The sequence below is a fragment of the Rana temporaria genome, chromosome 3, assembly GCF_905171775.1.
Source record: "Rana temporaria chromosome 3, aRanTem1.1, whole genome shotgun sequence".
Taxonomy (NCBI): domain Eukaryota; kingdom Metazoa; phylum Chordata; class Amphibia; order Anura; family Ranidae; genus Rana; species Rana temporaria.
In genome coordinates this window covers 364,497,455-364,509,840 of record NC_053491.1, presented here as the reverse complement: position 1 = coordinate 364,509,840, position 12,386 = coordinate 364,497,455, and the positions used below count along the sequence as shown (strand labels likewise).

Sequence of the window (12,386 nt, the reverse complement as noted above, 5' to 3'; positions counted from 1 at the left end):
GATGTAATGGGGCTCTGTGCGGACTCTGATGGAATGGGGGTCTGTGCAGACCCCTGAATCCCTGCTCAGTGTATATAGCGCAACCCCTGAATTCCTGCACTGTGTACATAGCGCAACCCCTGAAACCCTGCACTGTGTACATAGCGCAACCCCTGAATTCCTGCACTGTGTACAAATAGCGCAACCCCTGAATTCCTGCACTGAGTACAAATAGCGCAACCCCTGAATTCCTGCACTGTGTACAAATAGCGCAAACCCTGAATTCCTGCACTGTGTATATAGCGCAACCCCTGAATTCCTGCACTGTGTACATAGTGCAACCCCTGAATCCCTACACTGTGTACATAGCGCAACCCCTGAATTCCTGCACTGTGTACATAGCGCAACCCTTGAATCCCTGCACTGTGTACATAGCGCAACCCCTGAATTCCTGCACTGTGTACGTAGCATAATCCTGACGTAATCCTGAACTCTGCATTCTGTATGTAGTGCGACCCATATACAACTGGCCCTTTGAGGGCAACCACACTGCTGATGCGGCCCTCGACGAAATTGAGTTTGACAACCCTGCTCTATGGAGATGGTTCACATCTCCACTACAAAACGCCTGAAGCCAGAAGTTCAAAAACGCCTGAAGCTAAAAAAACAAAATCTGGGACTTTTTTTTAGGCAGATTTCTGCGTTTTTCTGCTTTTAACATTGGTGACCCTAGACCTGTCCAAAATCGCGGTAAAAAACGCTGCAAAAATCGCGGCAAAACGCGGTAAGAAATGCTGCAAAAATCGCGGAAAAACGTGGTAAAAAAACTTTGCAAAAATCGGTGCTCCGGTACCTACCCACGTGATACCTACCCACGTGGGTAGGTACCGGAGCATGATGGGACTGTGAGGCCTATATAAGTAAGATGCAAGCCGCGCACCCGTCATTGCAGCGCGAAGAGGCGACGTGTCCACATCGGGAGAAGAGAAGAAGAAGAAGAAGACAACGTCACAGCACGGAAGAAGAAGACGTTCAACGCTGAAGGAGAAGGCACCGGACAGCGGGAGGAAGAACCGGGGTGCGCCGAGTCAACAACGGAGAGCGGAAAACATAGAAGAAGACCCCCGGAGAGCGGAGAAAACCCCCGGATAGCGGAAGAAGAAGCACACCACCCCCCGCCGAAGACGTTGGAGGAAACCCGCCGGGGGGGGGGGGGGGCGCTTTTATAAAAGCGACCCCCCCCGGCGGTGGAAGAGAACCAGACGGCGGCGAAGAATAGCGGCCCCCACCCGAAGACTTCAAAGAAGAAGCCCCTCCCTGGTGAAAGATCTAATAAAGAAGACAGGGGGGGCCTCCGGCGCAGACTAATAAATTATTTTAAAAACCCTTGTGTCGTGTTTATTAACTTTAAATTTTTGCCTCCAGGTGAATGGGTAGGGGTACGATACCCCATATCCATTCACTTAGGGTGGGGGGCCGGTATCTGGGGGCCCCCTTATTAAAGGGGGCTCCCAGATTCCGATAAGCCTCCCGCCCGCATACCCCGACAACCAACGGCCAGGGTTGTCGGGAAGGGGCCCTGTCCTCATCAACATGGGGACAGGGTGCTGTGGGGGGGGGTGCAGTGCGCCCCCCTGCCCCAGAGCACCCAACCCCCCCATGTTGAGGGCATGCAGCCCGGTACGGCTCAGGAGGGGGGGCCGCTCGCTCGTCCCCACTCCTTTCCTGGCCGGCCGGGTAGCGTGCTTTGGATACGGGTCTGGTATGGATTGTAGGGGGACCTCTACGCCTTTTTTTCGGCGTAGGGGGGGTCTCCTTACAACCCATACCAGACCTAAGGGCCCGGTATGCTCCTGAGGGGGGAATCCATGCCGGATTTTTATTTAAAATCCGGCGGGGACTTTCCCCTCAGGATTCATACCAAACGCCGCACACGTGTAGAATTGGCGGGAATCCAAGTCGGATCTCCCGTCGCTTCTATGACGTGCTTGCTGGAATGTGCTTTTACTATTCCAGCGAGTGCGACCCTGTCGCCGAGAATCAGCGCGATGCCGTCGTGCTAAAAACACATTCTCGGCGGCAGGCACTGTATGTAAAAAGCCCCCCCCCCCAAAAAAAAACGGATGAAAAAACGGATGGAAAAACTGATGAAAAACTGATGAAAAACGGACGAAAAACTGATGGAAAAACGGATCACCTGATGAAAAAAAAACTGATCTAAAAAACTGAACTGACGTGTGAAAGAGCCCTAAGGCATTTTTATTAATATTTTTTTTGTACTAGTAATAGCGGCGATCAGCGTTTTTTTTCCGGCACTGCGACATTATGGCAGACACTTCGGACACTTTTGACACATTTTTGGGACCATTGGCATTTTTATAGCGATCAGTGCTATAAAAATGCATTGGATTACTATAAAAATGCCACTGGCAGTGAAGGGGTCACCCCCTTGGCTTTTTACCTATTGAGTTACATTGCAGCTTTTGGTTCAATGTTTTAATCTGAATTATATGTGATGGATCAGAACACAATAGTCTAAGTTGGTGAAGTAAAATTAAATATATACATAAAACAATTTTCCAAAAATACAAAACTGATAATTGGCATGTGTATGTTTTCCGTTATGAAGCCCATAAAAAGCTCTGGTGCAACCAATTACCTTTTATAAGTCACAAAATTAGTGAAATGATGTCCACCTGTGTGCAAACTAACTGTCACATGATCTGTCATTACATATACACACCTTTTTGAAAGGCCCCAGAGGCTGCAACACCTAAGCAAGAGGCACCACTAACCAAACACTGCCATGAAGACCAAGGAACTCTCCAAACAAGTAAGGGCCAATGTCGTTGAGAAGTACAAGTCAGGGTTAGGTTATAAAAAAAAAAAATATCGAAATCTTTGATGATCCCTAGGAGCACCATCAGATCTATTATAACCAAAAAGAAAGAACATGGCACAACAGCAAACCTGCCAAGAGACGGCCGCACACCAAAACTCAGGGACTGGGCAAGGAGGGCATTAATCAGAGAGGCAGCACAGAGACCTAAGGTAACCCTGGAGGAGCTGCAGAGTTCCACAGCAGAGACTGGAGTATCTGTAAATAGGATGACAATAAGCCGAACGCTCCATAGAGTTGGGCTTTATGGCCATTAATTTCAGCAAAAAACAAAAAGGCACGTGGGAAACTCCCAAAATGTATGGAGGAAGGTGCTCTGGAGACCAAAATTTTACTTTTTGGCCATCAAAGAAAGCGCTATGTCTGGCGCAAACCCAAAACATCACATCATCCAAAGAACACAGTGAAACATGGTGGTGGCAGCATCATGCTGTGGGGATGTTTTTCAGCAGTCGGGACTGGGAAACTGGTCAGAGTTGAGGGAAAGATGGATGGTGCTAAATACAAGGATATTCTTGAGCAAAACCTGTACCACTTTGTATGGAATTTGAGGCTGGGACGGAGGTTCACCTTCCAGCAGGACAATGACCCCAAACACACTGCTAAAGCAACACTTAAGTCAAAGCCCAGACCTCAATCCAATAGAAAATCTGTGGTCAGACTTAAAAATTGCTGTTCACAAGTGCAAACCATCCAACTTGAAGGAGCTGGAGCAGTTTTGCAAGGAGAAATGGGCAAAAATCCCAGTGGTAAGATGTGGGAAGCTCATAGAGACTTATCCAAAGCGACTTAGAGCTGTGATAGCTTCAAAAGGTGGCTCTACAAAGTATTAACTTGGGGGGGGGGGTGAATAGTTATGCACATTGACTTTTTCTGTCACGTTTGCTTCACAATAATAATAATAATAATAAAAAACATCTTCAAAGTTGTGGGCATGTTCTGTAAATTAGATGATGCAAATCCTCAAACAATCCATGTTAATTCCAGGTTGAGGCAACAAAACACGTAAAATGCCAAGGGGGGTGAATACTTTTGCAAGGCATTGTATATTTTCTAAGAAATAATCATTCTGCTAATTCATTTTCTTGCAACTTTGACATTTTCTTGTGTCACAGGCAAAAGGATCAGATGAAGAAGAAGAATGTTGGCATTGATGTGAATGAACAGCAGCTATTCCACGGCACGGACAATGTCACCACCATCTGCAAGAACAACTTTGATTGGCATTCCCACGGCCCTAATGGTATCTTGTGTGGACAAGGTAAACCTTGAAGGATGATCCCACTAAGCACCATTGGTGTTTACTGTACGTTGGCCATTTGATGTAAATTCAATGCCATTTTTCTCTGTAAAAAAAAAAAGCAGTTATCCACAGGCCCTTTGTTCTGTCCTTGGAGCATATGAACCTATGCTGAGCCCATAAGCTATTGTGAGCCCATAGTCTATGCTGAGCCCATAGGCTATGCTGAGCCCATAGGCTATGCTGAGCCCATAGTCTATGCTGAGCCCATAGGCTATGCTGAGCCCATAGGCTATGCTGAGCCCATAGTCTAACCCAGGGGAAAAAAGGTAGTAGGACTAAATGAAGTTTGGGTAAAGGGTTGGTATTTGGTAACTGTAAGTAAGTGTATTGATTATCAAAACTTTTTCTTTTAGTTGGAACGGTTTAGACCCTCTCAGGTTTTAACCTGTGTCACTGTTGGGGAGATGAAGACTTTCCGTTTGTCCTGGTGACAATTGTAAATTGGAATAAAACATACATGTTATTGTCAAAAGTATTGGGACGCTTGCCTTTATATGTACATGAACTTTAATGACATCCCAGTCTTATAGCTGGATTCAAAAAGACGCGTCTAACGTTGGGCAGGCATAACGTATCTCATATACGCTACGCCGGCGTAAGTTAGAGAGGCAAGTGCTGTATTCACAAAGCACTTGCGTCCTAAGTTAAGGCGGCGTAGCGTAAATGTGCCGGCGTAAGTGCGCCTAATTCAAATTGTGAAGAGGTGGGCGTGGTTTATGTAAATAAAGCATGACCCCGTGTAAATGGCGGTTTCATCGAACGGCACATGCGCCGTCCGTGGACGTATCCCAGTGCGCATGCTTCAAATTACGCCGCAAAGACTCATTGGTTTCGTCGTAAACGGAAATTACGCCCAGCCCCATTCACGGACGACTTACGCAAACGATGTAAAAATTAAAAATTTTTACGCGGGACCGACGTCCATACTTAACATTGGCTGGGCCAGCTTTTTGGTGGACTAACTTTACGCCTGAAAACGCCTTACGTAAACGGCGTATCTTTACTGCGATGGGCAAGCGTACGTTCGTGAATAGGCGTATCTCGCTGATTTACGCATTCTACGTAAATCAGCGTACACGCCCCTAGCGGCCGGCCTAAATAGACAGCTAAGATACGACAGCGCCCGCCGTCGTATCTTAGCTAGATTTAAGTGTATCTCAATTTGAGAATACACTTAAATTTACGACGGCGCAGATTCAGAGTTACGACTGCGTATCTACTGATACGGCAACGTAAACCTCTCTGAATCTGGCTATTAGTCCGTAGGGTTCAATATTGAGTTGGCCCAATCTTTGCAGCTATAACAGCTTCAACTCTTCTGGGAAGGCTGTCCACAATATCTAGGAATGTGTCTATGGGAATGTTTGACCATTTTTCCAGAAGAGCATTTGTGAGGTCAGGCCCTTATGTGCCTGGCTCGCAGTCTCTGCTTTAATTCATTCCAGAAGTGTTTTATTGGGTTGAGGTCAGAACTCTGTGCAGGCCAGTCAAGTTCCTCCACCCTAAACTCGCTCATCCATGTCTTTATGGACCTTGCTGACAGCAGTTTGTCTTTTTTTTAAGTCTATTATGTAAGGAAAGCAGGTGATGGGTCTAGTATTTTTCTTTTCAGCTCACAGAAAGTGAAACGCGTCAGCTGTTTATTTCCCACTGTATGCTGTTTTTTTGTAGTGCATCTCTTTTTACCCAATAAAGGGCACATCTTCTTTAGACTTATTGGAGTGCGGCTGTCCATATACGTTTCTTCTTTTTGCATGCTCTGTGCATTGCCGGCACCCGTTGGTTCCTGAGTGGACATTGATTGCCTTAGGTGTGCTAACCTGGAGCGGCAGTCTTTCCTATCTGTTCACAGGAAGTGACAAGAACTTTATATTTCTGGATCAACAGATATTTTCTGTACATGATAAAATGTACGGTCCAGGATCAACAGATATATTCTGTACTTGTTAAAATGTTCTACACTTTAGAAAAGATAAGTAATGCAGCCACCATTTAAGGACTGGTAAGCTGCAATATATTGTATTTTTTTTTTAGTGTTTTGATACACTTATATATTAATGACATCTAAATAATTTTTACTGTTGTAAGCTGCTTTACACAGTCCTGCCTACAACCCCTCACCTCAGAATGTCTTACATAGGAGTGTCATTGCTCCACAACAACAAATACTTAGAATGTAGTCTAAAATAAATTGAAAAAATAAACCGCAGTGCCCAGCAGTATGTACAAGGAAATAACACTTAACCCCCGGACCATATTGCTGGTCAAAGACCAGAGCACTTTTTGCAATTCGGCACTGCGTCGCTTTAACTGACAATTGCGCAGTCGACGTGGCTCCCAAACAAAATTTACGTCCTTTTTTCCCCACAAACAGAGCTTTCTTTTGGTGGTATTTGATCACCTCTGCGTTTTTTAGTTTTTGCGCTATAAACAAAAATAGAGCGACAATTTTGAAAAAAATGAATATTTTTTACTTTTTGCTACAATAAATATCCCCCAAAAATATATACAAAAAAACAATTTTTTTCCTCAGTTTAGGCCGATACGTATTCTTCTACATATTTTTCGTAAAAAAAATCGCAATAAACGTTTATTGATTGGTTTGCGCAAAAGTTGTAGCGTTTACAAAACAGGGGGTAGTTTTATGGCATTTTTATTAATATTTCTTTTTTACTAGTAATGGCGGCGATCAGCGATTTTTTTTCGGTACTGCGACATTATGGCGGACACTTTTGACACATTTTTGGGACCATTGGCATTTTTATAGCGATCAGTGCTATAAAAATACATTGTATGAACAGACGGTCAGGCATTTCTCCCCTGACAGGACCAGGAGCTGTGTGCTCCCGGTCCTCGCTCTGTAACGAGCAATCGCGGGTGCCCGACGGCAAACGCGCCCGCCGGGCACACGCACGGGAGTCAGGGACGAGCACGCCCCCCTAGTGGCCGCTTCGAGATGCCGACGTATAGCTACGGGCTCTCGCGCAGGGGAGCCGACCTGCCGCCGTATAACTGTTATACGGCGGCTGGTCGGCAAGTAGTTAATAACAAGTTTGAAAATATTTCAGTATCATATAGCACAATCTATCCCCCAAAATGTCTTCCTACGCATTTTCTGTGATGAGAGAAATCCTTTAGGACAGGGGGTGCCCAATCTTTTGAAGAGCAAGGGCCACTTAAGTGACTTGGTAACCGGTCGCGGGCCACAATGAGTAAAGTGGGTGGATGGCAGCCCACTTGGCTCTATAGAGCCCACTCTACTCTCAGCATACAAAACTCGCAGGTAATAGAAGTCTATGGCTCAGTGCAGATAACCCGCAGGTGCACTTCTCTGTACCTGTGGATCAGTTTGAAAGCAGCCCAGTAACCACTGCAGAACAGATATGCCCATATATACACTGTGATTTTAATAATAAAAACTTACCTTAAATACAGTATTCTATTCTATTTCATTCCATCCCAGAGCAGGAGGGCTCCTTGGGCCACTGGTTGGGCACACCTGCTTTAGGAAATGCTCTGTGGGTTTTTTTTTGTAACATATAAAATACACATCTAAAATACAAAAATAATGACAACTGTGTACAAGCCCCAGTACAGGTAGATTAGTGTTCCTCCTCCTCCAACCTCTTATCCATGTCTTTTTTGAACCTTGTTTGTGCACTGGTGCCCAGTCATGTTGGAACAGGAAGGGGCCATCCCCAAACTGTTCCCACAAAGTTGGGAACATGAAATTGTCCAAAATGTCTTGGTATGCTGACACCTTAAGAGTTCACGGAAACTAAGGGGCCAAGACCAAGCCCTGAAAAACAACCCCACATCTTAATTCCCCCCTCCACCAAGTGATTAGGACCAGTGCACAAAGCAAGGTCCATAAAGACATTGGAAGAGCGAGTTTGGAGTGGAGGAACTTGACTGGGAGACTGTGAGCCAGGCCTTCTTGTCCAACATCAGTGCCTGACCTCACAAATGCGCTTGTGGAAGAATGGTCCAACATTCCCATAGACACACTCCTAAACCTTGTGGACAGCCTTCCCAGAAGAATTGAAACTGTTATAGCTGCAAAGGGTGGGCCAACTCAATATTGAGCCCTACGGACTAAGAGTGGGATGCCAGTAAAGTTCATGTGCTTGTAAAGGCAGACGTCACAATACTTTTGACAATATAGGACAGGGTCGGCAAACACATGGCCCGCAGCCCGCACAGCAGCCACCTCATTTTGCCAGGTTTCAGCTAGCGAGCGGCCAGTATGAGCAGGCATTGATTACATTGTAGAACGAGCGGAGGTGGCGGTGGAGGCGGAGACAGGGTGGAGGAGGAGGCGGGCACCAGAGCGGCATTGTAAGCCGTCTTGGCTGCAGAAAGGGAGGCGGAGGCGGAGACAGGGCGGCAGCCTGAGACGCAGCGTTGGAGGCGGAGCGACACAGAGTAAGGGGAATACTTACTGACTCTGTGCCGCTCCGTCTCCGCCTCCGCCTCCAACGCTGTGTCTCATGCTGCCACTCTGGTCTCCGCCTCCGCCTCCCTTTCTGCAGCCAAGATGGCTTACAATGCCCTGTCTCCGCCTCCACCGCCGCCTCCGCTTGTTCTGCAGGCATGAGGCTTACAATGCCGATCTGGTTTCACTTTCACTCTGCTTGTACACTGCTGATGCCTGGGTCAGAGGCACCTCCTCTCTCTGCTGTATACATTTGGAGAATAACTACAAGCCCCAGGGAGACCCCCCCCTGCCTGTAGACACTATAGAGCTGCCGATCGCCGCCTCCCACCTCCACCTGCCAGGTACAGGGGAACCTCTGCAAGGGGGGAGTCAGCTGTTTGGGGACCCTGATGTAGTTTCTGGGGACACTAATATAAAGAAGGGGCCCTCTGGGGGACAGTAATATAAGAGGGGGGCTCCCTGGGGACCCTGATGTAAGGGGAGGCTCTCTGGGCAGCCTGATGTAAGGGGAGGCTCTCTGGGCAGCCTGATGTAAGGGGGGCTCTCTGGGGATTCCCCCATGTGATGTGTGTGTGTGGTGGGGGGCGGCATTGTAGGACCGGCCTTGGGGTGGCAAAGGGAGTAAATCCGGGCCTGCCTGCACTGTATACGTAGCGCACCCGGCCCTTTGAGGGTAACCATACTGCTGATGCGGCCCCCGGTGAATTTGAGTTTGCCACCCCTGATATAGGGTATACAATGATCCAAAAACTGAAACATTTTGAAAATGTTTCCAATGTCATGGGAAATCCTCTTTTAGACAGTTGTCATCAGAAAAGGTATAAAGTAAAAATCATCCATAAGGAACATCTATTTTGGTGACAACTGCCCAAGTGGGGATTTCCCCTCACATTGAAGAAATTTCCATAAAGTTACAGTTATCACTAGAGCTAGAACAGACCAGCCTACCTTCATGTTGTCTGACACAGATCAGCCCCTGCTGCAGACTCTCACTTAATGAATTGCTACAATGTTACAATGTTTTAGTCTAATCACTGGAGGAGAGGAGACTGAGGAAATGCTTCCTCCTATCTGCAACAGACTGATTACATCATCTTTGTTCCAGGATGAGGTACTTCCTCTATTCCATAGCGGAAGGGGCCATACTGCTTTATAATGTGTAAACTTTCTCCTAACAGGAAATTACTTTGCCGGAGATGCATCGTACGCCCACAATTACTCTCCTACCAATTCTGCTGGGACACGGACCATGTTTGTGGCTCGGGTACTGGTCGGCGACTTCATCCAAGGAGATCTCACAATGAAAAGTCCACCTCAAAAAAGGAGGAGCAATGAGTGTTATGACTCCTACGTGAACAGTGTCACCAGTCCATCCCTCTTCATGGTGTTTGAGAAATCTCAGGTCTATCCAGAGTACATCCTGGAGTATAAGAAGAAGGAGAAGTCAGCCTGTGTGATTAACTGAGAGGGACCAGTCTTTATGTAAACATTATACACTTTACAGAAAAACAGTGTACAGAATAAATCAGGGGTCTTCAAACGATGGTCCTCCAGTTGTTCAGGAACTACAATTCCCATCATGCCTAGTCAAATCTGTGAATGTCAGAGTTTTACAATGCCTCGTGGGATGTGTAGTTCCGCAACAGCTGGAGGGCCGTAGTTTGAGGATCCCTAGATTAAATTATTCAGTAAGAACAGAGCAAGAAGCATGATAAGTGTACAGGTTAGAAGGCATCTGTTGGCTTACATGTGCAGAATGAGATACAATAATATCAAATATAATATGTAAAAGATTTTTTATTTATAGAGAAATAAACAATTGTTAAAAGGTAACAATTGGTAAGTAAAAACCAATATAGTTTTATGGATACAGCACTATAGAATGGAGTTCCCAACATGTTGCATCAGAGGAACCATGTACTATAAGTGACCATTTATTCATTTAAATGCTCCCTATGATCACCTATAGCACATGGTTCCTCTGATCTTAAATTGATTTTTGATGCAATTATTATATGCACATATTTTCTCTTGATAGAAGGCTCGCACCTCTAATTGGACAGCATCCCCTGAAGAAGCCTGATACATGGGCGAAACATGTTGGGAGCTCCATTCTACAGTGCTGTATCCATAAAACGATATTGATATGTACTTGCCAATTGTTACCTTTCAACAATTTTTTATTTTTCTATAAATAAAAGATCTTTTACATATTATATTTGATATTATTGTATCTCATTCTGCACCTTTAAAGTCCCAACTATCCTTCTTTGTTTATCTAACCAAGGGATGTGGTGTTAGTAATAAGTTGGTGTACCCGTGATTACAAAGTCTCTATCTGTTGGCTTAAACGGCTCAATGCAATCTGAGCTTCCGCATACATTATAAAGTTATAAAATTACAAATATGAAACAAAGATATAATACTAGTGTGTAGATGTCTCCCAGTTTTTATTTGAGAAACAAGTAAATCCATAGCTGGGAAGATACCCCAGCATAGCAGAAGGAATAGATGCTAGTATAGAAGAGAAGAAGAGGAAGAATAAAACAGTCTTGCGGTCATGGTCCACAGCGGGGGCTCAGTTCATCAAAGGAGAGGGGAGGAAAGAGAAGGGGAAAAAAGGGGGTGGGGTGGGGGGGAGAGATCAGAATAATATGGGGGAAAGAAGATGAAATTACAATAGGAAGGGATCCATCAAGGTTCAAAATACCGTCCAGGAGCTGTGATTTCAATATATGGTTAGTTCAATACAAAGGCCCAGATTCACGTAGGAGATACGACGGCGTATCTCTGAGTCTGAGGCGTTGTATCTTGGCGCCTGATTCGAAGAATCAGATACGCCAGAATTTGTATAAGATACGACCAGCATAAGTCTCCTACGCCGTCGTATCTTAACTGCATATTTACGCTGGCCGCTAGGGGCGTGTACGCTGATTTACGCCTAGAAATATGTAAATCAGCTAGATACGCCAAATCATGAACGTACGCCCGGCAGACGCAGTACAGATACGCCGTTTACGTTAGGCTTTTTCCAGCGTAAAGTTACCCCTGCTATATGAGGCGTACCAATGTTAAGTATGGACGTCGGGCCAGCGTCAAATTTTCCGTCGATTACGTTGTTTGCGTAAGTCGTTCGCGAATAGGGCTGTGCGTAATTTACGTTCACGTCGAAAGCATTGGCTTTTTGCGGGTTAATTTGGAGCATGCGCACTGGGATACTTTCGAGGACGGCGCATGACCGTTCGGAGAAAGCGTCATTTACGTGGGGTCACAATACATTTACATAATATACGGCCACATCTTCCACATTTGAATTAGGCGGGCTTACGCCGGCCTATTTACGCTACGCCGCCGCAACTTTGCTTTGAGAATACTGCACTTGCCTGTCAAAGTTGCGGAGGCATAACGTAAATAGGATACGTTACGCCCGCACAAAGATGCGCTCTCCTACGTGAATCCGGGCCAAAGAGTGGTCACATGTCAGTGCATATGTCCAAACCCATTATATTGTCACTACAACCAGCTCTAATTGATGGCTTGCTGTGTTTTACTCGCTGAGTTCTACAACTTTTCCTACAACCATTTCCTACTTAAAGGAAAAGTAGGGTCAACGTTTTTGTGGCCATACTTCTCCTGGGGATCACAGGAATGCACTTAGTTCTGCACTCCTGCGATCTGTATTCAGCCAACAGCCAGGGCTGGACTGGGACAAAAATTTGGCCCTGGACTTCATCCAGACTGGCCCACTTTGACAGGTCTCTCCCATG

At 45.8% G+C, this 12,386-nt stretch overlaps 1 protein-coding gene across 1 annotated transcript in view; it reads left to right on the top strand.

Annotated features, from left to right (window-relative positions):
* LOC120932741 (protein mono-ADP-ribosyltransferase PARP12-like) overlaps positions 1–10,218 on the top strand; it is a 46,661-nt gene extending 36,443 nt beyond the window's left edge. The window contains exons 10-11 of the mRNA XM_040345392.1: positions 3,994–4,139; positions 9,798–10,218. Of these exons, the coding sequence (XP_040201326.1) occupies positions 3,994–4,139; positions 9,798–10,084 (433 nt within the window). The 3' untranslated portion in view covers positions 10,085–10,218. The remainder of the gene's footprint in view (positions 1–3,993; positions 4,140–9,797) is intronic.
* Positions 10,219–12,386: the final 2,168 nt, after the last annotated feature.